Below are 23,748 nucleotides of genomic sequence, written 5' to 3'. Positions count from 1 at the left end.
ACAGGGGTCTTCAAACTCAGCTCTTTTATGACTTGTGGACTTCAACTCCCAGAATTCCTCAGCCAGTGTGCCTGGCTGAGGAATTCTGGGAGTTGAAGTCCACAAATCATAAAAGGGCCGAGTTTGAAGACCCCTGATGTAAGAGATACATAACCTGTACAGTATTATATTTTATGAAGAATTGTTTGTTCAAAGCTTGCCAGAAGCCACCTCAGTTGATGCTGTCATTGTCAATAAAATGCATGCCTGTTAGGGGGACCCTCCCCACTTTATGTGTGTTTCTGCACAGTTTTCTAAACTATCCTAGCAGGTGCCCTGCGTTTATTGGTTTCATTATTTATTAAGCATATTTTGATGCTGCCAAAATTGAGACTACTCTCTGTGGCTTACATAGGTAAAAATACAACCTAAACATCCCAGTACAAAAAATTAAAATATAGCAGCCGTACAACAATACAAAGAAAATAGAATAAAGAAAGATGGTAACAGCAGATCAAATGAAATAAGGGGAATCTTAAGGATCGAGCCATGACTGGCATTGTCAAACCTCATTTGGCTGTTTCAGACCAGCTCAGTTTTTGATCAGGAGGCTAAGTTGTGAAAAATATTTTGGAAACACCCTCAGCTCCTTCATCTTTTTTTTGTTTTCCCTTTAAAAAATCTACACACCCCTGTTACTGTAAAATGCCAGGTTTTGAGATGTAACATTATTCTAATTTTTTGTTTTTTTCCATCCTAAATGATTTCAGTTTTTCCAATGAATTGTACGTCTTATATGTTATATAAAAGGAGGAAAAAATTCTGAAGTGATTCATCTTGGCCTGATTTTTCTTTTACATCTCAAAAACCTGGCATTTTAACAGGGCTATCCTGTAGCTTGCATCTTTTATGTTAAGTAAGAAGTAATACCAGTTTCCTCTGAGATATGTTTTCTCACCGTTTTTTTCCTCTGTCTCCTTAGCATGGGGATAAATTACTCGATGTAAACTTTATTTCCCCTGCTCTCAGCTCAAGCGTCTGTAAACATGTAAAATGTTCCTATCTTGTTCCCTTTCCTCTTGTAAGCATTGCCCTTCCACCCTGCCTATCTGTCAACACCTGCTGGTAAGCTGAACCAAACAGTCTCCTTTGCTGCTAGTAGCCACTGAAAGCCCCAAAGAGTTTACCACCAGACTGCTAAATACCACTAATGCCCATTAAATATGCATTCTGATATATTGCAAAAAACAAAAAACAAACCCAGCCACCTTAGCTTCTCTAGTCTGGAATGCTATTGTTGTAATTTCTGTCAGAATTTTGTTTGCATGGTACAGAGATTTTTAAATAGATTTGTGGGTTGCTCCAAGGCCTCTTATAGGTTATAGCGAAACAGTCTAGAACAGGGGTGTCAAACTCAATTTCATTGAGGGCCGCATCAGCATTGCGGTTGCCCTCAGGGGGCCGGGTGGGTATGGCCAGGGTGGGCGTGGCCTACTGGGTGGGCGTGGCTAAAGTGCATATGGCCTACTGGGTGGGCATGGCCAGCTCTACATCATACTTATCAAGAGTGCCTATGCGGGCCTGGGCAGGAGTGGGACAGATCTGAGGGTCTCTGGCAGAAGGAGGGTCTCTGGGCCAGGGCCAAGGCAGTGGGGGCCGTTCCCTCACTGTTTCCAGGATGGCTTCACGGGCCACATGAAACCACTTCGTGGGCCGGATCTGGCCCCCGGGCCTTGTGTTTGACATGTCTGGACTAGAATCTAGATAAATAAACTTATTTAAGTAACAACAAGATCATACAAATAGCTTAATTTCTATGGGGGGGAGGAAGCTCAGAAAAAATAATCATTGCTCCACTGACCTCAGCAGCTGGTTGACATTGTCTGGATTTTGAAGCTAAGCAGCTTAGTTAGACTTTGGGTAGGAGGCAACCAGGTCCTGTGGCTGCAAACCACCTCCATTCCGATGCCAAGAAGACTGTGTATGGATTCATTCATAAAACCTCTAGAAGTCAAGCTTGGCTTGAAGGACATTTTATTTTCTTGAGGGTGTTTTCTCTATTTGAGACTCTAGCACAGGGGTCTTCAAACTTGGCCCTTTCATGACTTGTGGACTTCAACTCCCAGAATTCCTCAGCCAGGCACGCTGGCTGAGGAATTCTGGGAGTTGAAGTCCACAAGTCATAAAAGGGCCAAGTTTGAAGACCCCTGCTCTAGCAGAAACTAGGTTTGGTGCTTTGCTGGAAGTGAAAGTTCTCCCTGGGAAAAAGATCTTTATCTCCAGGCATTTATACTTGGCCTGAAATCCCCCAGTGCTATCAGTTGAAAATGATCCTGCAGATAGGAATGTAAACCTCTTCAGGTGCTCTCTTTAGTTACTAAAATAGAGAATTGATAGTGTCAGCTCTTCAGAGGAGGCCTAAACATCACCAGCTGTACTCAGACAACTCTTTTCTGAGAGAAGCCATCTAATCAGATCAACCAAGGACTTTGGTGCCAACTTTATATTGCAATGGACTCAGAAAAATTGGTTTCTTCCAAGCGTGCTGGAGTAGAACAACAGCCCTTAAGTATCCTGTCTTAACTCCTCAAGGTTTATTTATGAAAGATGATCTCCTGCAACTGGATCAGAAAGAGTTTTTGGATGCTTCAGTAGAAGCCGCTCTTAATGTTGATGCCACTATCAGCACATATGAGTGAATTTATCAAAGAGCCTAACAAATTAAGGATGGAAAGTTCTAAACAGTTCTGATGCCTCTCTCTTGAGGTTTATTTAAAATAAATCTTTTATTGCTGAAAGGGCTCAACAGAATGGTTACTTGGTGCAGTGGTGTAGAGAATGAATTTCATATGTCTAGGAAAACTATCCTTGAAAATAGACAGTTTGAAAACCACTGATGTGCGACATATTGTGACAGTTTATCTAGGTGTGCCTCTGTATTGCACGCACTCACATACTCCTCACCAGTTATTCTGAGTATCTTAATTTTATTCTGTTTGCATTTGTATTAGCAGGGGCAAATTCCATTCAGCATCTTTTTCCTGACAGTTTTAGAAAGTCTTGCATCTCTACCACTGGTAGCTTTTGACATAGCAGATTCTAATGGGTGTCATATTTCTGTCACCATTTTTTAAAAATCTTCAACTGAAGATGGGGGACTTTGATGGGTGACTGAATGATGCTAGTCAGGACTGGCTTGCTAAAAGGGAACTGGAAATCTGCAATAGTATTTTTTTCTCTCTTCCAAGTATACGTTCTAAAGATTGAAAAGAGAAGGAAAAAGTAATAATACAGTGTTCATTTCTTACCCTGACTATTTGATTATTAAAGTGAGGCTTTAATGTACTTTATATTGATCATGTCTCATATTCCTTAGCTGATTAAAACACATTTTGTAAATAGTCCTTTGAGTTGCTAGAGTCTAGCTTTATGTGATACTAATCATATGGCGAGCAATCAAGAAATACATATTTAATTATTTAATTGAATACTATAGTTACCTTTTTCCTTCCAAGCCAACACATTAAACTGGCATCTAATTTTTACTAGGATGATAATTATAAGTGCTGCAATGTCAGTGATTCTCCCAACCCAGCATCTCTTGATTTGGCACTTACATGATGTGATTGTTCATTTATATCCTGTTTACAGGTAGTCCTTGACTTACAACCACAATTGAGCCCAAAATTAATGTTGCTAAGTAAGGCAGTTAAGTGAATCATGCCCCATATTATGATCTTTTTATCATGGTTATTAAGTGAGTTAATAACAGCGAGTCTCGTTTCCCCCATTGACCTGCTAGAAGGCCTACTATTGTTGCTCATCATCCTCATTTGGATTGTTGCATTGCATCGGACATGCTCTTGAAGACCACTTAGAAACTTGATCAGGTCCAGAATGAACTAGCTTAAGTAGTTATGAAAGTCAGTTGGTTTACCTATGTAGCACCTCTACTTTGAGAACTGCACCGGTTACCATTATAGTTCAGGATCCAATTCAAGACACAAAACACTGATTTTCTTTAGACTAGTGATGGTTGAGGATCATTTGCTCGAGCAGCATTTACTTGTCCCTTAGTGATCTGGAAAAAAACAACTGTCTCTGGTTTCCATCCTTTAGGGTATTTCATTTGTAGATTTCTTTGAGTGAACCTTCTCCATTACCTCTCTTCTTCTCTGGAATAGCATTTACCCTGAAATCAGACAGGCTCTGACTCTCTTTCAGCAAAAGACCTTAAGATCTGGAGGCTAAAACATAAAAAGAACGGTTGCTGGAATTGGGTATGTCTAGTTTAATGAAAAGACGGACTAGGGGGAACACGATAGCAGTGTTCCAATATCTCAGGGATTGCCACAAAGAAGAGGGAGTCAAGCTATTCTCCAAAGCACCTGAAGGCAGGACAAGAAGCAACGGATGGAAACTAGTCAAGGAGAGAAGCAACCTAGAACTAAGGAGAAATTTCCTGACAGTGAAAACAATCAGTGGAACAACCAACCTCCAGAAGCTGTGAATGCTCCAACAGTGGAATTTTAAAGAAGAGACTGGACAGCCACTTGTCTGAAATGGTATAGGGTTTCCTGCCTGAGCAGGGGGTTGGACTAGATGACCTCCAAGATCCGTTCCAACTCTGTTATTCTATTCTATCTGCTTTTTTCAGCAGGCCTTTAGCTTCTGTGAGTCATATTTTTGGGTATTGGGGATTTATTGTCATGGAGATTCTTGTATAGCGGTCAACTTAACTACTACTTGTAGGTCAAGAAGCTATAGTCAGCTATGATTGCAATAGCATAGAAGAGAAATAAACTCAAAATCCTTCGATCAGCATGGCTGTGGCTCCAGATAAGTCTCATGGTTGAATTAAGCCAAATAAGAAACTGGAGAATGTCTTTCCATTTGCCCTGTAGAAAGTAAGCTAAGAATGTTGGGATTTTACTGCATATGATACTTGGGGGAAGGTAATGGTATGAAGATCATAAAACATGCTAACAGATGTTAGTCCCTCTAATACAGAGGTCCCCAACCTTTCGGGGACCAGGGACCGGTTCCGTGGAGAGAGGTTTTTCCGCAGACCAGAAGGTGTGTGGTTTTGTGTGCTGCCTGCACCACACAGATGGGGCTTTGCTTGTTTGTGTGGACTGGTTGCTGGCATGCCGCGGCCCGGTACTGGTCCACAGACCGGGGGGTGGGGACCCCTGCTCTAATAGTTTGCTAAGGTTGTAACTTCATTTCTTTTTTTGGCAAAATCTGCCTGTAATATGCACAGGTTTTTTTTGTTGATGTAACTCAGTTTTCCCTAACCTGGCATCTTTCACATGTGGGGTAATTCAGAAGATTATTCAGCACTTTCTCCCATTAAGATTATGTTTGGATTGTCATGCCTGTCCATGATTAACTTGACCATGATTTAACTTGATTGACCCAGTTTTCTTAGCCTGAGCAACATAGTGAACTAGCCACATTGTGTGGGCTCACCTAGTGTGTTAGGCTAAAATGTGGGTTGCTAAGCTATGATTTGGTGTGTACGAACAGCCAGCAGACGGTTGGATAGCAGAAAAGCTTGCAAGTCCCTCTTATTGGTAGTCAAAAGCCTGTGATGATACCCATTAGGGTTCTGTTTTTTTCTCAGCTACATATCAGCCCACCATAAGTCTGGTAAAAATAATCTTAGTGTGTATTATAACTGGTTATTTTTCTTTCCTCTGCTCCCCCCCCCCTGCTAAAAATAGCAACTTTTTGGAAGCGTTGTCTACGCAACCCCCTAGAAAGCCAATGTATGTGTTTGTGAAGACTCCCCTTCTGTTTTCTTCATATATTTAGAACATTTCTGTTCTGCTGGATGAGTTCCCTAAACAGCCGCAGTACAAAATTACAACTGCTTAGCTTCTGGAAGTGACTTCATTGTGTACTATTTCACCCTTCCCCAAATCTCTATGTTTGTTAAACTGCATCTCCCAAGATTTCAAGTTAGCCATTGCTCATGTTAGTTGGGAATTCTCAGACCTGGACTCAGATGCCAAGTGCGGAGAACATACATACATAAACAACCTCACATATACAGGTAGTCCTTGACTTACAACAGTTCATTTGCTGACCGTTCAAACGTAATGACAGTGCTGGAAAAAAGTGACTCATAACTATTTTCCACACTTTACGGTGTTTGCAGCATCCCCCTGATCACGTGATCAAAATTCAGACACTTGGCAAGTGACTCGTATTTATGACAGTTGCAGGGATCATGCAATCGCTTTATGCGACCTTCCGAAAAGCAAAGTCAGCGGGGAAGCCAGTTTCACTTCACAACCATGTTGCTAACTGAACAACTGAAGTGATTCACTTAGCAACTTTGGCGAGAAAGGTAGTAAAAACAGGGCAAAATTCACTTAACAGCCATTGCTTAGCCACAAAAATTTGGGGCTCAGTTGTGGTCATCAGCTGAGAACTACCTGTAAATGTTCATCAGTATTCTCTGGATAACTGTGCAAAATGAGTGTATGACATCAAAAGCTTGTTCGAAGGGTTTTTATGAATAGTATATGCTCACCATGGCAATCATGTTCTGAAAGCACTTAATGATGTGCTCCCAAAATGCCCAATCACCCAAAAAGTTATTTACCTGTGTCCTTCGCTATCAGGATGTTGAATATCCACCTGTGTGCCCCCAAGTGTTACAGATCCAGTTATGAGGTACATTTCAGTGCATAAATAAATTTTGGAAGCAGATTCAAATATTGCAAATACGCAATTATATATATATTTCAGTTTTGCAAAACAATAATTTTGTAGCTGTAGATCCCAGAAGCATCTTTGTGGCATCTTAATTAGATGTGAATAATTTATGAAACGGCTTTCTCTTAAAATGCAGCTTATTTGGAACTGTGGTCATCCACGTTTAGGATTGGGAAAAAAATCACAAATACCTGTACACTTAGAAACCTAAAATCTGTTGCATTTGTCCCCTTTCTCAATATTATGTCCACGGTATGCCTATATTATTCTCTTGTGACTAATTGTTTCCAGTTTAAGAATCACTGCTTGAACAGTTAAAATCTTGCTGCTATAAAGTCCAGTCATGAGATCTAGAAACATGAAGCACATTCCAACCAATTTAATTTGGGTGCAAGAACTGAATATGCATTTTGGGCCTGATGATTGTCAATTGGATACTGTATGGGCAACTTGACTGGTTTCTTAGATTTGTGTTTTTAATTGGTGTACAAGTGAAAGGAGCTGTTAATCTTAAAAGCAGCAGTACAGCATATTTAGTCATCTCCCTCAGGCTGTTCAACACTGTTCTTCTACTTCAAGGGGAAAATATAACTCATTCCTCCAAATAAGGAATAGTTGACTAATCTGGGCATGCTTGTGTATGTATGCATATGTGCATGTATATAGATAGATATAGGTATAGAATTAGGGGGAGAGAGAGAGAGAGAGAGAGAGAGAGAGAGAAAGAGAGAGAGAGAGAGAGAGAGAGAGAGGGAGAGACGTGGCGTGGCGTCACGAAGGGCATCTGGTCAGTAAACGCTCACCTCCATCCAGTTGCCCCAACTCTACCCCGAATTAAGGGATTAAAGAGTCGTGAAAAAAGGGAGATAGAACAGAATATTTATAGTTCAGGGTTGAACTGTGGTCCTTGATGCTTCCTGAGCTTGGTTGTTTTCTTGCAGACATTTTATTACCCAACAATGTGAATACCCTTCTAGCACTGATGATGTTAGCTAGTAGGGTAATGACATCTGCGAGAAAATAACTGAGCTCAGAGAGCGCCAGGGACTTCACGTCTAAGTAAGAAATGGAGCTGATATCAGAAGAACCTCTGCCTCCAGTACTGTCTGAACCAATTTGTCAATTTGTTGGGCTATATAGAGAGGGAGGGAGATGGTAGAAGAGTAATGGGAGGGTCTCCCACATAGCTTGCACTTTGGCTATTTAGGTGCCTGTGCACCTGCTGATATTTTTCTTGCAGAACTCCAGGTTTCCTGCCCCCACTAGATTGTTAAAGACGTGTGTAATTAAAGCATTAAATTAAAACATGAATGAGCGGGAGGCTGGCGTGCTGCCAAAGAGCGGTCTTAGCCTAGCCCACCTTTCCACGCATTCAGGTTTTAATAACGCCGTGGGATCAGACATTGTTAGAAAATAAAATGCTGGTGGCGTGGCTTGGTGCTGTGTCCACTAGCTCAGAACTGCCCCTCCCCCCTCCAAAACGATAGAGAACATCCCATAATCTAAAAGGGACGGCAGAGAGCGGCTTCTTTTATTTTCCTGCTGGTAAAAAAAGGGTGCTTTTGTGACCAGCTGAGTAGATTAAAATGTTCATATGTGCAAAATGAAAAATGGAAATTGACTTCCCTTAACTACCAAGGGCTCTCTGTTCTAATCTCTTGAGCTCCCCATATCACCAACCACTCAGAAACTGGCATCTTGAAAATCTTGATTTTAAAAGATTGGGAGATACTTTTCTGCGAGATGACTGAGTTAAATAAAGAGACCTTAGAAGACCAGGGGACAGATGTTTTGAGGACTGTTGACTCGGGAGAGGATATGATGGGCTTTTCCCCTTCCACTCATGGTATATAAAAACATGAATTTCTCAAAGCTTAAAATTACACGGTTAACATTCAGAAGAAGATTGATTGAAAACGATGTGTGTATGAATTTAAATAAGCTAATTAACAAAGACTTATTTTTCTTTATTTGCCTAGTCCCCAAGATTAATGTTGCAGATAGAATGACATAATTTACTTATTAATCTGTTCTCTTCTCTGCTAGGGTTTTGCTCCTCCAGCTTGTCGTATATGTAAATGTTCATCAAAACTTGGATTGCTGTGGATTACTCTGAGCAAGGCAGAATGAATACATGCCATAGAAAGTTTGCAGATGTGAAATCAGAAGCTGACACCAAACACGGGAAAACCATTTTAAGCGGGCCAGCACTATTCGCTGGGATAAGCATGTGTTTACAAGCAGTGTGAAAGTGTGTGCAAGAATTCAGCTTATTAGCACAGTCAATGTCAACAGTACGATAATATACTGCTCTCTATCTCGGATAGCGCTTCCAATATAATGTGTTATTAAAGTGAAATATATTTCTCTCAGGCCCAGAATCAAGAATGACACGTGGCTATTCTTCCAAGCTGGTTCTTTATTGTTTTCACTTGCCAGACTGAGGTTTCTACATCTACAATATAGTCTCGTGAACTATTAGGGAGGGCCTGTCTTCTTCACCCTCTTCCTCTCACATGTATTCTCTCTTGCTCTTTTCCTTTTTATGAGGGGAACAGACACTCCATTTTTTAACATTACTTCATCAACATCCATCTACTACAGGGGTGTCAAACTCAATTTCATTGAGGGCTGCATCAGCATTGCGGTTGTCCTCAGGGGGCCGGGTGGGTGTGGTCTGGGTGGGCGTGGCCTACTGGGTGGGCGTGGCTAGAGTGTGTATGGCCTACTGGGTGGGCGTGGCCAGCTCTACATCGTTCACATCAAGGGTGCCTATGGGGGCCTGGGCAGGAGTGGGACAGATCTGAGGGTCTCTGGCGGAAGGAGGATCTCTGGGCCAGGGCCAAGGCAGTGGGGGCCGTTCCCTCACTGTTTCCAGGATGGCTTCGCGGGCCACATGAAACCACTTCGCGGGCCAGATCCGGCACCCGGGCCTTGTGTTTGACATGTCTGATCTACTACATCTACAGCTTTACCATTTGAAAAAAAACACATTTTGATAGCATTTATGACTTCCTTTTCACCATTTTTGCCTTTGCTGGAAACACTTAGAGCATGTGTTTCAACCCCCTTCTTTGGCACATCATCATCATCATCATCATCATCATCATCATCCCCATATAAATCTCTAAAACACTCCACCCAGCCTTCCCTCATTCCAATTTCTTGCTAATTCTTGTGCCCGAGATCGTGTTTGTCCGATCCTGAGAATTTCCACCACTTGCACGACAAAGAGAACTCAGATGTCTCTGGAGATTCTCAGTCATCCAGATCATGATTGTCCCCAAAGTGCTTTTTTCAAAAGGCAACTGGACTTCGTGTTTTTTTTTCCCCCTTGAAGACGTTTCACTTCTCATCCAAGAAGCTGCTTCACCTCAGCTGCTTCACCTCAGTCTTCAAGGAAAAAACAAAAAGTCCAGTTGCCTTTTGAAAAAGCACTTCTGGGACAAAGAGAACTAAGAATAATAAATTGAGCTGTCCAATTGACTTGGAATGGCTAGATCAGGGGTAGGCAACCTCGGCTCTTTTATGACTCATGGACTTCAACTTCAACTCAGCTGGCTCAGGAATTCTGGGAGTTGAAGTCCATGAGTCATAAAAGAGCCGAGGTTGCCTACCCCTGGGCTAGATCAAAGTCTAGATCTTGTCCCATTGAAGTATTGTGGCAGGCCTTGAAATGTCTCTGTGTTAAGCTGGTCCTAATGGAGGAATGGGCCTAATTCTTATATAGCAATGTGACAACTTGCAGAAATTACAGACTCACAGCGTCAGTAGCAGTTATCAGAGCTAAAAGTGGCATAACCAGCTAGCAGCATTTATAGGAACAACAGGTTTATCACGCTATTTTCCATCAGCAGGAGCCAAGGTGTTTTAATAGATCATCACAATAATAATAACAGCATGTGTTGAATGACTTTGTTTGTGAAATAAGGAAAACAAGCACAATGCTTTGGTATTATTTCTTTATTCAGACTCTGCTTCTATATCGGTAAGATGCCCAAATAATATGCTAATATAGATTAGAGATTATGTCATCCATTGCACTTAACAAATGTTATGCCTTTTTAGTTCTTAAATTGCAATGGCATTTTATTATTTTATTATTATTATTATTATTATTATTATTATTATTATTATTATTATTATTATTATTATTATTATTATTATTATTATTATTATTTTTTCCATCTTGGGCTGCCATCATTTCGGTAGGTATTGCTGCTGTAGTGTTTTCTAATTCTCTCTCTCTCTCTCTCTCTCTCTCTCTCTCTCTCTCTCTCTCTCTCTCTCTCTCTCTCTTTCCTGCAGTTTTTTTTTATTGGCAAGGTTTTTCAGAAGTAGTTTATCATTGCTTCCTTCCTAGGGCTGACAGAAATGGGCGGGCCTCAGGTTACTCAGATGGCTTCGCGTCTAAGGTGGGACTAGATCTCACAGTCTCCAGGTTTCTAGTCTGATGCCTTAACCGCTATAAATTAACTGTAATGACTTCGGAGCTTCACTTAATTTCTTTGCTGCATACAGTAATGGGGTTGTGGTTTGCTTTCTTTTATCCATCATCATCGGTACAGTAAAAAAAAAAAGCCCCACAACCCTCACAGGCACAGCTGGTCACCTTGATTTCTTAAGACCAAAGGGTTATTTGGTTTCTTGGGGACGCAGTGGCACAGAAGCTTAATGATGCTGGATGTGGTGAGCAATTGCCAGGACTCTGGTGGTTTGAGTCCAGCTCCATGAGATAGGGTGAGCTCCTGTCTCTGAAAAAAATTGCATCCATATGTCTTTAATACTACATTGTGTGATAAACTGTATATAGTTGGACAACCTTGCTGCTATGAAAAAGGCAATCCTGATACCATTTCTGAGAAGTTAATCAGTAAAGTTATTTCCAGTTCTCTATATTACTAAACCTGTATATAATCAGAAAGAGGGAATATGGACAGAGAACAGCTTCCTTCCAGGTCGATGATTGTAAACCCCATCTTGCCTTACCAAAGATCAAGTCTATGGCTACATCACTGGGTAGATGCAGTCAGAGCATCCTACTACCTCCTCTTCCTGGTAAATGGATCTCCTGGTGAATTAGATCCTGTTTTTATGGGGCATTGAAAAATACCATATTTCCCTGAAAATAAGCCCTCACATGATTTTTCAGGATGCTCATAATATAAGCCCTACCCCCAAAATAAGCCCCAGATGAACACATTTAGTATGTTGGATGTATTGAATTATAAAATATTAATATTAATATATAATTAAATATAAATAAATATTATTTACATTATTTGTTTGAATAAATGTAGATTGTTGTATATGAAAAAAAAAAAGACATCACCTTAAAATAAGCCCTAATGCGTCTTTTGGAGCAAAAATTAATATAAGCCCTGGTATTATTTTCAGAGAAATACGGTAGTTGAAAGTTAGTGGACCCAATCCCTTTTGACAAACCAAGTATCTTGAGATGAACGTGCTTGTAGTACTTGAAGCAGACTTCCACAGTCTGGGTGGAGATTTGGGGACTGGTTGTTCAAAGATCTTTGGAGGGTACCAAGCTAGGAAAGACTGGTTTATATATTAGTGGGATGGTGGTATCGCACTCCTCTATAATATATAAAGGTATGACTGTGAAGGCTCTTTGAAAATTTTGCCTTGCCTCCCATTAGTCATTCTCAGAGCTGCCTAAATCATTTCAGTTTGTGTCACTCATTAAATAGCTTTGTCTGTTGTTTTATAGAGGGCACCGAAGGTTGTGAAGCTGTTGCAGTCATGTTGGGTGGGGGACGGGTGGCTGAGATCAGTGGAAAAAGGATAAAGCTTGGGAGGTAGGGCAGAGACAAGCCACTTCAAAAGAACTCATCTGAAGCTTGGGACAGCTCCGCTGAATCTTTCAAATCTGTCTTCTCCCTGAAGAATGAATCAGCTTGACATTTTAGCAACTTTTTGAAGAAATGGGGTGAAGTAGCTGAAACACATCAAAGAGCGATAAACAGCAAGGATCTGAAAAAAGAGCATCTTTCATCTTACTCCCTAATTATTTTTCTCTTTTAGTCAGAAACAGATGAGGTCCTTTGTCCTATTTTAATTTCACAAAAGAACTGTTAACGATATTGTTTTGTGTTACCTGTGTCCCTCTCAGGAAACAGCACATTACAAATCAGGTACTGTGATCTGCTTGAAAAAGTTGCCTCTTGCTTATGTGGATTTATCTGATTGTTGCCTGCTTTTGAAGTCATTTTTCAATATCCCTGCAGGTTTCTCTAATGTAGTCAACATGGACCCCAAGGGTCAATGGGACTATCCTTGGTTCATTGCATATATCAACGCATTTTACATTATAACCATTATTGTTTGTTTGCGCAGTCAACCAGATGTTTAGACTGGATTTGACATTTTATTCATCTATTTAGTCCTTCCTGTTCCAGGTAAAACGTGAGTTGCGCCCAAGGCACTTGTTACTCTTGGTATTATCTTTGCTTTCTTTTGCCATAGTCATTCTACTTGCATTTGCAGGTCTTCGCGTTTTTTCCAATTCTTTTTCTTCTGCTCTCTCCCAAGTACTGCAACATCCACTATCCAGCACTTTAGCTTTTTCATTTTTTATTGCTGTGTTTATTCTGTGGTTCTACCAGTTCTTGCTTGCTATCCAATGGTATTTCTTGCAGATATACCAGTGCACCATTGTTGCTACTTTCCAGCCATTGTTTGAAGTCAGTCTGGGCAATCCTCTTGTAGCAGGTAACTGGGTGGTCCAACTGGTTCTTTAGATTATTGGAGAGGCAACGTTTGCGTTCTGTTGCAGTCTTCTCGGTTCTGGCTTTGCATGCAGCCAGTATTAGCCCCTTGGTCCCTTTTGTCAATTTTCTTGTTCTTAGCCATTACCAGGTCTTCTTGTTATCTGCTTTGCCTGCTAATACATTTTTTTTGGGTGGGGTTGACGAACAAAGTGAAGGGAATGATAAGCTGAAAAGTTTGGGGACCTGTAAAGTGAATTTGTAATTTGCTAATATAATAATAATAAACCTTTATTGTCAAAGTACAACATGTGTACATTGAGATTAGCTGAGCCTCCCCCCGTGCTCTCTCCCCCCAACACACCGTGACAACAAACCCTCCATCCCACCACACTATGTGAACCAACTACACCACACACCGGCCTCCCAAGTCAATTCTGCATAAGATTATGTCCCATTCAAAAGCCTAACAGCCCACGGATAAAAGCTATTTTTCAGCCTGTTGGTACGGCTGGCTATACTCCTATATCTCCTACCGGATGGTAGGAGAGTAAAGAGATACCGTCCAGGGTGTGAGTCATCCCTGAGAATCTTCCTCACTCTTCCAAGGCAGCGAGCCCTGGCGATGTCATCCAGGGGTGTCAGGGGACAGCCCACAATGTCTTGTGCTGTGCTCACTACCCTCTGTAATACTTTCCTATCCGCGGCTGTCAGACCAGCATACCAAACCACAATACCATACGAGAGGACGCTCTCTATAGTAGACCGGTAAAAGAGGGTCATTAGCTGTTGTTCTACCCTGTTCTTCCGCAAGACCCTAAGAAAGTGAAGCCTCTGCTGGGCCTTTCTAGCCACCTGAGTTGTGTTAACTTTCCAGGTCAGATCTTCACAGAGGTAGACTCCCAGAAATTTAAAGGAGGAAACTCTCTCTACACAGTTCTCTCCGATGTAAAGTGGGGCAGGTTCCTCCTTATTAATATGGCAGAGGATGTGATCTACCAAGGTGTAGTTATATTTCCTCAATGAATAAATGAATAAGTGTAGTGTCTTTCTGATTCATTGGTTTAACTGGGTTCTCTTTATATAATTTTAGAGTGCATAGAGAAATGTGTAGAGAACAGATCATGTTTTAGGTCATTTATACAACAATATTGAAAATTCAAAAGGGTTCTCAAACTTTTGAGCACTGATGAAGTTTGCAATGGAGGTGAGAATTCAGCTAGAGGATTCCTGGCTCATAAGTTCAGTCATATAGTATCATATATTAAAATACAATAGAGCCACTGAACTCTGGGATAGGAGTGGCTCTGTTGTATTATTAGTATCATATATTTAGATTCTCCTTTATTTATGATAGATGTAAGGAAGCAGCGTTGTGTAGGACCTTCTTAAGCATGCTTCTTGGTACTGGGTGGGTTATTGGTTAGAAATGATTTATGTTTTCAAGCAAGTTGCACATATTGTTACAGGTAGTCCTCAATTAACAACAGTTCATTTAGTGACCATTCAAAGTTATAACGGCACTGGAAAAAGTGACATGACTGTTTTTCACACTTACAACTGTTGCAGCATCCCCATGGTCACGTGATCGAAATTCAGATGCTTGGCAACTGGTTCATATTTATGACCGTTGCTATGTCCCAAGGTCATGTGATTACCTTTTGCGCCCTTCTGACAAGGGGATTGGGAGTGGGAGGCACAGTTCTTCGGTGGTTCTCCTCCTATCTCCTGGGACGTTCGCAGTCGGTGTTGGCAGGGGGGCAGAGATCGGCCCCTAGGTCTCTCGTTTGTGGAGTTCCTCAGGGGTCGGTTCTCTCGCCTCTCCTGTTCAACATCTACATGAAACCGCTGGGTGAGATCATTCGTGGTTTTGGAGTTGGGTATCATCAATATGCTGATGATACCCAACTTTTTATTTCTACCCCAAACCACCCCAGTGATGCCCTCGCTGTGATGTCCTGTTGCCTGGAGGCGGTTCGGGTCTGGATGGGGAGGAACAGACTTCAACTCAACCCGGACAAGACTGAGTGGCTGTACATTCCGGCATCCCGGGACATTCAAAATGTTCCATCCCTTTCTATGGGGGGTGAGCTGTTACCCCCCGTGGATAGGGCTCGCAACTTGGGAGTCCTCCTAGATTCACGACTTACCTTGGAAGATCATGTAGCAGCTGTGACTAGGGGGGCTTTCGCCCAGGTTCGCCTGGTGCGCCAGTTGCGGCCCTATCTGGACCGGGATGCCCTGTGTACGGTCACTCATGCGCTCGTGACCTCTCGCCTTGACTACTGTAATGCTCTCTACATGGGGCTTCCCTTGAAGACCACTCGGAGGCTCCAACTGGTACAGAATGCGGCCGCGAGAGTTGTCTTGGGAGTTTCCCGGTACTCCCATGTTACACCTTTGCTCCGCGAGCTACATTGGTTACCAGTTGTCTTCCGGGTAAGGTTCAAGGTCTTAGTGATGGTTTTTAAGTCCCTACATGGCATGGGTCCGGAATACCTCGGGGACCACCTGCTGCCGGCGTCAACTCCCCTCCGCCCTGTGCGTTCCCACAGAGAGGGCCTCCTCAGGGTGCCTCCAGTCAGAGAATGCCGGCTGGTGGCCCCCAGGGGGAGGGCCTTCTCTGTGGGCGCTCCGGCTTTATGGAAACAACTGCCGGTTGAGCTCCGGATGGCACCGGATCTCCGCTCCTTCCGGCGCGGGTTAAAGACCCACCTGTTTGAACAAGCTGGCCTGGCCTGATGGGGAGTTAATTTGGGTTTTAAATATTTGTATATTTTATTGTTTTATCTTGGGCATTAATTTAATTCTATTTTAACTTTTGTAGTTTTGTATTTTTATCATATGCCCTGTTCACCGCCCTGAGTCCCTCGGGAGAAGGGCGGTATAAAAATTTAATAAAACTAAACTAAAACTAAACTAAAATCAATGGGGAAGCCAGGTTCATTTAACGACTGTGTTACAAGCTGCAACCATGTTACAATGTAACACCTGCAGTGATCCATTTAACTGTGGCAAGAAAAATGGTAACATGGAGCAAAATTCACTTAACAACTGTCCTGCTTAGCAACATAAATTTGGGGCTGATAAGTTGAGGACTATCTGTACTTAGTTTTTTTAGGTTCAGCATACTCTCATGGAAGTGTGATCCGGGAAACCTATTTTACTAAAGTTAATATATGATATAATTCAGGGGTTCAAATACACTCCTAGCATGGAAGGTTCTGCTTAGTTTTGTGGCCTATATTTTCTCTCAGCTTACCTAACTCATAAGACTGCTGATGTGAGGATAAAAATGTTTGGAGATTCTCACTTTAAATTCCTGGAGAAAAAGTGGAATAAGCCTGGCAAACTAATAATAAGAAATAAGTCTTGTATTAGACTCACGGGTGTTATTTTGACTAGCTATTTATGTTTGTAGCAAAAAACCATATATAGTAATATCTCTACTCCAGGCAGCGTAAAAACCCATTTTTCTATTTTATTATCTATTGCCCCATCTGAGACCATTCTTCATGCAACAGGACAAACACCAGCTCTTCCCTCTAGTATATCTGTACAAATATTCAGGATTATTCCTATCCGTAAATACGGAATTTCCATTTAATTGACTGTGGCTGGCTGAGATAACCTGACTTTGGCGGAGTATAAAATTGGCCTGTTTTAAGTGGCATGTAGACTAGGGCTCCCCAACCTTTTGGGCACCAGGGACCGGTTACGTGGAGAGAAATTTTTCCGCGGACTGAAGGGGGCATGGCTTTACGTGCTGCCTGCATCCCGCGGGTGGGGCTTTGCTTGTTTGTGCAGCCTGGTTGCTGGTGTGCTGTGGCCCGTTACTGGTCCACGGCCCGGGGGTTGGGGACCCTGATATAGGCAATAAACTTCTTGCCTCATTAAGACCCTGGAGAGTAGGTGCTTCTGCCTATTGGTGGAACTGTATAAAAAGTGGATTGGTTAGGCAGTGGAGGAAGCTGCTGAAGACTGTGGATATCGTATTTCTGCTGTGTATAGACTGGAGTTGCTGTATAAATGCTGTATAAAGAGCCTTGGTGGAGCAGTAGGCTAATGCCTCCTTAAGTAACACTAGCTGCCTGCAATTAGTGCAGGTTCGCATCCCACCAGGCTCAAGGTTGACTCAGCCTTCCATCCTTCCGAGGTAGGTAAAATGAGGACCCAGATTGTTGGGGGCAATTAAGCTGACTTTGTAATAATGCCGCTGGGGGGGGGCGAAAGCCCTAATAAGCAGGCATATACATAGAATGAAGGGTATTGCTAAGCACATTTGATTTGTGCTTAGATTGTAAGCCGCCCTGAGTCTTCGGAGAAGGGCGGAATATAAATGGGATTAAAATAATAAATAAATAAATAAATAAATCCAGACGTGGTCGGAGGAGGAGCTGAGCACCCAGCAGGAGCAGGCAGGATGAGAGAGAGAGAGAGAGATGTGACATTAACTAGCAGGTGGAAGAAACAGCTGATTTGGAAAGAGCAGACCAGGCATCAGAAAGGACAGCTTGACAAAGGTGGAGGACTTCACAAAGGTTTGAGAAAGAGTGATTTCTTTTCCCCCACTTCTTCCCTTCTTCCTCTCTAGACTGAAAGCAAGTCAAGAAGTTAAAGTTCTGAAGCTGTCTAATGGAATACATATATATGCATGAATCAAGGAAGCTCTGATCAAAGTTCTGATAAGGAAAATCTGCAGAGGGAGATCCAGGTGGTTAGGAAACCATAAAATGCTCCATTTAGAAATGTCTCTGCGTAGATAGCAAGTGGGTGGATAAGCTAAAGCCACTATATCTAAGACAAAGGAAAGTATTTACTTCAAAAGTCCTGCATTTACTTCAAGAACATTGCAATTTGGAGGAGAACAATGTGTGTGCTTGTGTGCATGCACACGCACCTGGAAAGTTCCCATCCCTTTTCTTACTTTTGACACTGACATATGACTATTAATCATCGCTAGATTGATCTCCATGAGGTTGTCTTGATTCTCCTTTCAAACCTTCATTCTGTTTGGTGACAGCATTTGCATGTATGTGTTGTGTGAAGGAACGTTTCCTTTATCTGTCAGGAATCTGTCAATCAGTTTCACTGGAAGATGTCAGATTCTAACATTTTGAGTGGGATAACTCTTGATTCATACTTTGAATACTTATGAACATTTTTCTGTCCAATCATTTTCACAATATGAACAAAGCTAATAGCTTCTTTACAGCCACCCAACCCTGCATATTCCGACTATTGGTCCCCGTGCAACTATAAGGCTTCTGTATTACTTTAGATATTTAGTAATCCACTCTTATTCTTTTATTTCCCTAATTCCTTACTATCTTTAAAATAAAAATACAAAGTGGGCCTGGCCATTCGTTGAGGTCTGACTACTAAAAGAACAGTTGATAAAAACATGAGTACATCTAAGTATAATAAGACACCAAGAGTTGTTCAAGTGAGCCTTATTTAATCTCACACTCTTTATTATTTTTAACACATACAGTAGTTGGCTCTTTAATTGTTACTTTAAATAGATATTGGAAAATACGAAGATTTAAATTAATCATTAGTAGATGCAATGCAACGTGCGGTTTCCTATATTTATATTGCTTTATTAGTTCAACTAACATCCTACTTTTCTACCCAGAGTGGGCAATATGGTATTTGGGGCACCTAAATTGTTTTTAAAAAGAATGAAACAATTAAAATCATGTAAAGAAATATTAATCCAACTCATAAAACTTGGAAGAAGAAATTTTTGATTTTTTTAATGGTGGAAAGTGTGTCAACTAATTGCAACTCTTGATGGAAGATAGCCCATTTGATACAAGTTCACACCGTTGTTTCTGTCTCTTGAATAAGTTCACATTAAGACAAACAAGTTGTCTGAAACCAAGTTTTAAAATAATTAAAATGTCACAGTTAAGACCAAAAAGGCTGGCTACGTTGTGTCCAGAAACCAGTTTAAAAAGGTAAAGGTTCCCCTGCACATGCGTGCTAGTCATTTCCGACTCTAGGGGCCGGTGCTCATCTCCGTTTCAAAGCCGAAGAGCCAGCGTTTGTCCAAGGACGTCTCCGTGGTCATGTGGCCGGCATGACTAGATGCCAAAGGTGCACGGAACGCTGTTACCTTCCCACTGCAGTGGTCCCTATTTTTCTACTTGCATTTTTACGTGCTTTCGAACTGCTAGGTTGGCAGAAGCTGGGACGAGTAACAGGCGCTCACTCTGTTACGTGGCACTCGGGATTCGACCCGCCAAACTGCCGACCTTCTGATCGACAAGTTCAACATCCTAACCCAACTGCTTTCCCAATAAATACTTGGATACTTTATTTCCTCAATTTAAGACCACAATTGAACTCCAACTTTGTGTTGCTAAGTGAGACATTTGTTAGGTGAGTTTCACCCCATTTTATGACCTTTCTTGCCACAGTTGTTAAGTGAATCACTGCAGTTGTTAAGTTAGTAACACGATTGTTAAATGAACCTGTCTTCCCCATTGACTTTGCTTGTCAGAAGTTCACTAAAGGAGTTCACATGATCCTGGGAGACATGGCAACCGTCATAAATATGAGTCAGTTGCCAAGTGTCTGAATTTTGATCATGTGACCATGGGGGTGCTGCAATGGCCATAAGTGTGGAAAATGATCACAATTCTCTTTTTTCCAGTGCCGTTGTAACTTCAAACGGTCACTAAACCAAACCACCAAACCACCCCAGTGATGCCCTCGCTGTGATGTCCCGTTGCCTGGAGGCGGTTCGGGTCTGGATGGGGAGGAACAGACTTCAACTCAACCCTGACAAGACTGAGTGGCTGTACATTCCGGCATCCCGGGACATTCAAAATGTTCCATCGCTTTTTATGGGGGGTGAGTCTTTACCCCCCGTGGATAGGGCGCGCAACTTGGGAGTCCTCCTAGATTCACGGCTTACCTTAGAAGATCATATAGTAGCCGTGACTAGGGGGGCTTTCGCTCAGGTTCGCCTGGTGCGGCAGTTGCGGCCCTATCCAGACCGGGATGCCCTGTGTACGGTCACTCATGCGCTTGTGACCTCTCGTCTTGACTATTGCAATGCTCTCTACATGGGGCTTCCCTTGAAGACCACTCGGAGGCTCCAACTGGTACAGAATGCGGCCGCGAGAGTTGTCTTGGGAGTTTCCCGGTACTCCCATGTTACACCTTTGCTCTGCGAGCTGCATTGGTTACCAGTTGTCTTCTGGGTGAGGTTCAAGGTCTTGGTGATGGTTTTTAAGTCCTTACATGGCATGGGTCTGGAATACCTCGGGGACCACCTGCTGCCGGCGTCAACTCCCCTCCGCCCTGTGCGTTCCCACAGAGAGGGCCTCCTCAGGGTGCCTCTGGTCAGAGAATGTCGGCTGGTGGCCCCCAGGGGGAGGGCCTTCTCTGTGGGCGCCCCGGCTCTGTGGAATCAACTGCCGGTTGAGCTCCGGATGGCACTGGATCTCCGCTCCTTCCGGCGCGGGTTAAAGACCCACTTATTCGAACAAGCTGGCCTGGCCTGATGGGGAGTCAATTTAGGGTTTTAATTATTTGTATATTCTTATTGTTTTATTTTGGGCATTAATTTAATTCTTTTTTAACTTTTGTACTTTTGTATTTTTATTATATGCCCTGTTCACCGCCCTGAGTCCTTCGGGAGAAGGGCGGTATAAAAATTTAATAAAACTAAACTAAACTAAACTAAATGAACTGGACTATCAGTGTTATTGCCCGGTTTGGTACTTGCCAAACATAGGCCAAAAATTTCATGGTATCCACTTACGTTTAGTCAGAAACAAATCTCACTGAATTCAGAGGGCTTCCAGATAGTCCTCAGGTTATGGCCGTAATGGAGCCTGCCCATCATGATTGTAACTCATGACTATCATGAAGCAGGTCAACCAAGTGACTGAGCTGATTTTACAGGGGTTTTTTTTGTGGTGGTTGTTAAGTAAACGCCACAGTTTCTGCCAGTGTCATTAAGTGACTCCTGTGGTCATTAAGAGACTCCATGATTTGCTATGGGTTGGTTTTGCCAACAACGAATTAAATGCTGGGTTTTGACAGAAAGTGGTAAAATGCAATCACGTAGCCATGGGACACTGCAAACGGCCATAAATGTGGCCCGGTTGGCAAGTGCCTGAAGTTCAGTCACATGACCATGGGGAGTGGCCTGACCATCAGAACTTCAATACCGGGTTGTAAGTAACCCCTAGGTGGGTCCATCGGAATTTTGAATACTTGCAAAGCAGTTGTTTGTAAGTTGAGGACTACCTGTATTTCTACATAAGCTTTAACTATTATAATACATCTTTTAGCTATGATGCATTAATTTGCATGTATCATTATCTCCTGACACCACCACCACCCCCAGTCTGAAATAAAACCATATGGCCCTGCACAAAAGAATCCATAGTTGCATAAAGTATTGATTACTGTTTGAGCTTTTCTAACAGCAAATAACTAATACATTGTTGAGAATATTTCATTTGATCCTCTGTTGGTTATTATTATTTTGAATTCTTTTCAGAAATAAAGGGAATCTCATTCAGGATCCAGACCAGTGTGAAAGGACCTTCGGACACAGACATATTATTAAAGTTGTTGTTTCATTTACCACTCAGTTACCCATCAAGCTTGCCAAACATCTCTCTTCATTCTGAACAGCTCACAAGGACACAGTGTCTGGCTGTGAGAGCAAGATTGCTTGAAGAAGCAGCAAGTCATTTGTCTCAGCCCATGGTACATGAGTTGATCCTCTGGATAAAGCAGAATTTTCAGTCTGCGGTTGAAGAAGCTGAAATTCCAGACTGCAGTGGGCAAAGTACTCTGTCAGTGAAAACAGCCGAGGATAATGATGTCTGGACTGCCCTTTTGCATTTAGACCATATGAGAGCCAAAGGAAAATACATCAAAACAGTCGAAAAATGGTGTAGAGATCTTGGCCTGGCGGGAAGATTGATGTTTATGGGCAAGATGATTCTCATACTTCTTCAAGGAGACAAGCGGGACATTAAGGTGCAGGCTTTGCTCTTTGTGGCTGATAGACCATTGAATGAGAATGAATATTTGAGAATTTTGCTAGTAGCATTAACCATCAGAGATATCCCAGTTGGTTGCTGCTTTTCACACAAAAATCAACCTTCCTCTTGTTGTTTTTCCCCTCTGTCCTCTGGGTTCCCGCTCCATAAAAGTTACATCCACAGCAATGTTTAGTATTGGATTTGCAAGGCTAGCCACAGTTTGCACTGGGAAAGGGTCAGCCATCACAACTTCACCACTGTCCTTTCTACTCAGGTGAAGAACTCCAAAATGAGCAATGACAGCAGATTGGGTAGAATTTTTCCCACTTGCTTACATTAGCCTCACACCAGGGTGAGCAGATACACGATAGGAGAAATTTGGGGTGACCTCTGCGGTTGTCCATTCTTTGGGGAGTCTAGGTTAGTGTTTCTCAATCTTGGCAGCTCAAAGATGCGTGGACTTTGATTCCCAGAACTCCCCAGCTAGCATGCTGGCTGGGGATTTCTCAAGAGTTGAAGTCCACACACCTTCAAGCTGCTAAGGTCAAGAAATACATTTAGATGGTCTAGATATGTGGAAGACCACCCATCTTCAAGCTGCCAAGGTTGAGAAACATTGGGTCGAGACAATGGCTTTTTGAGATACAGTGGTAAATGGGCTTTTTCCCCCAGTTAAATACGGTAGCCTCACCAACCAAGTGCCCTTCACACTTTCTAGCAGTAAACTAAATACTAATGCATTAATTAATCATGAAAAAGTTGCTGCCCTTTCATGAGACCCCATTTGTGCTACCATAGGCAGCTGCTTCACTCAAACTAATGGATGCTATTCCTGTAACCCAAGAATGGATGATTATACGTAGGCCAACACGTATCTTCCGTTGTGATGTATGGAATTATGGATGAATCATGACAAATTTAGTATTCTGTCATGCCTTCATGGCCAATGAAATGTAACTGGTAGAAATTTGTGTTCAGAAATGGATTATATTATTTAGATCTGGATAATAATTACAGTCCTGTGAGTCGGTTGGAATTTTATATGGAAATATATATGCAAACTGACAGATGGGAAAATTGAACAACTCCTAAATGTGAATTATTCCTAAATGTCAAAGTGGAACTTTCTGTTTTTTAGTTTAATGCCATTTTGTGAGCAATTTCCATTCGCAAAAGCCTTCAGTTACCACAGTTTTGGTTTCACTATTTTGTTCTCCAGTCAACTCTGTAAGTATACGCAGAACTCATGGCAGATCTTAATGAGAATGGATGGCATTGTTCTTTTTTAGGCTTTTTGA

The 23,748-nt window shown here is 42.1% G+C and overlaps 1 protein-coding gene across 3 annotated transcripts in view; it reads left to right on the top strand.

The window, feature by feature from the left end:
- RWDD3 (RWD domain containing 3) overlaps window positions 1-23,748 on the top strand; it is a 31,663-nt gene that overhangs the window by 1,543 nt on the left and 6,372 nt on the right. For all 3 annotated transcript variants that reach the window (XM_081323684.1, XM_081323683.1, XM_081323685.1), the window contains exon 2: window positions 21,958-22,445. In XM_081323684.1, coding sequence (XP_081179810.1) covers window positions 21,958-22,445 — 488 coding nt within the window. The remainder of the gene's footprint in view (window positions 1-21,957; window positions 22,446-23,748) is intronic.

The sequence above is a fragment of the Vipera berus genome, assembly GCF_964194415.1.
Source record: "Vipera berus genome assembly, chromosome: 3".
Lineage (NCBI taxonomy): Eukaryota > Metazoa > Chordata > Lepidosauria > Squamata > Viperidae > Vipera > Vipera berus.
Note: the sequence above shows the minus strand (reverse complement) of the source record. Positions and strands in the feature narration are given on the sequence as shown.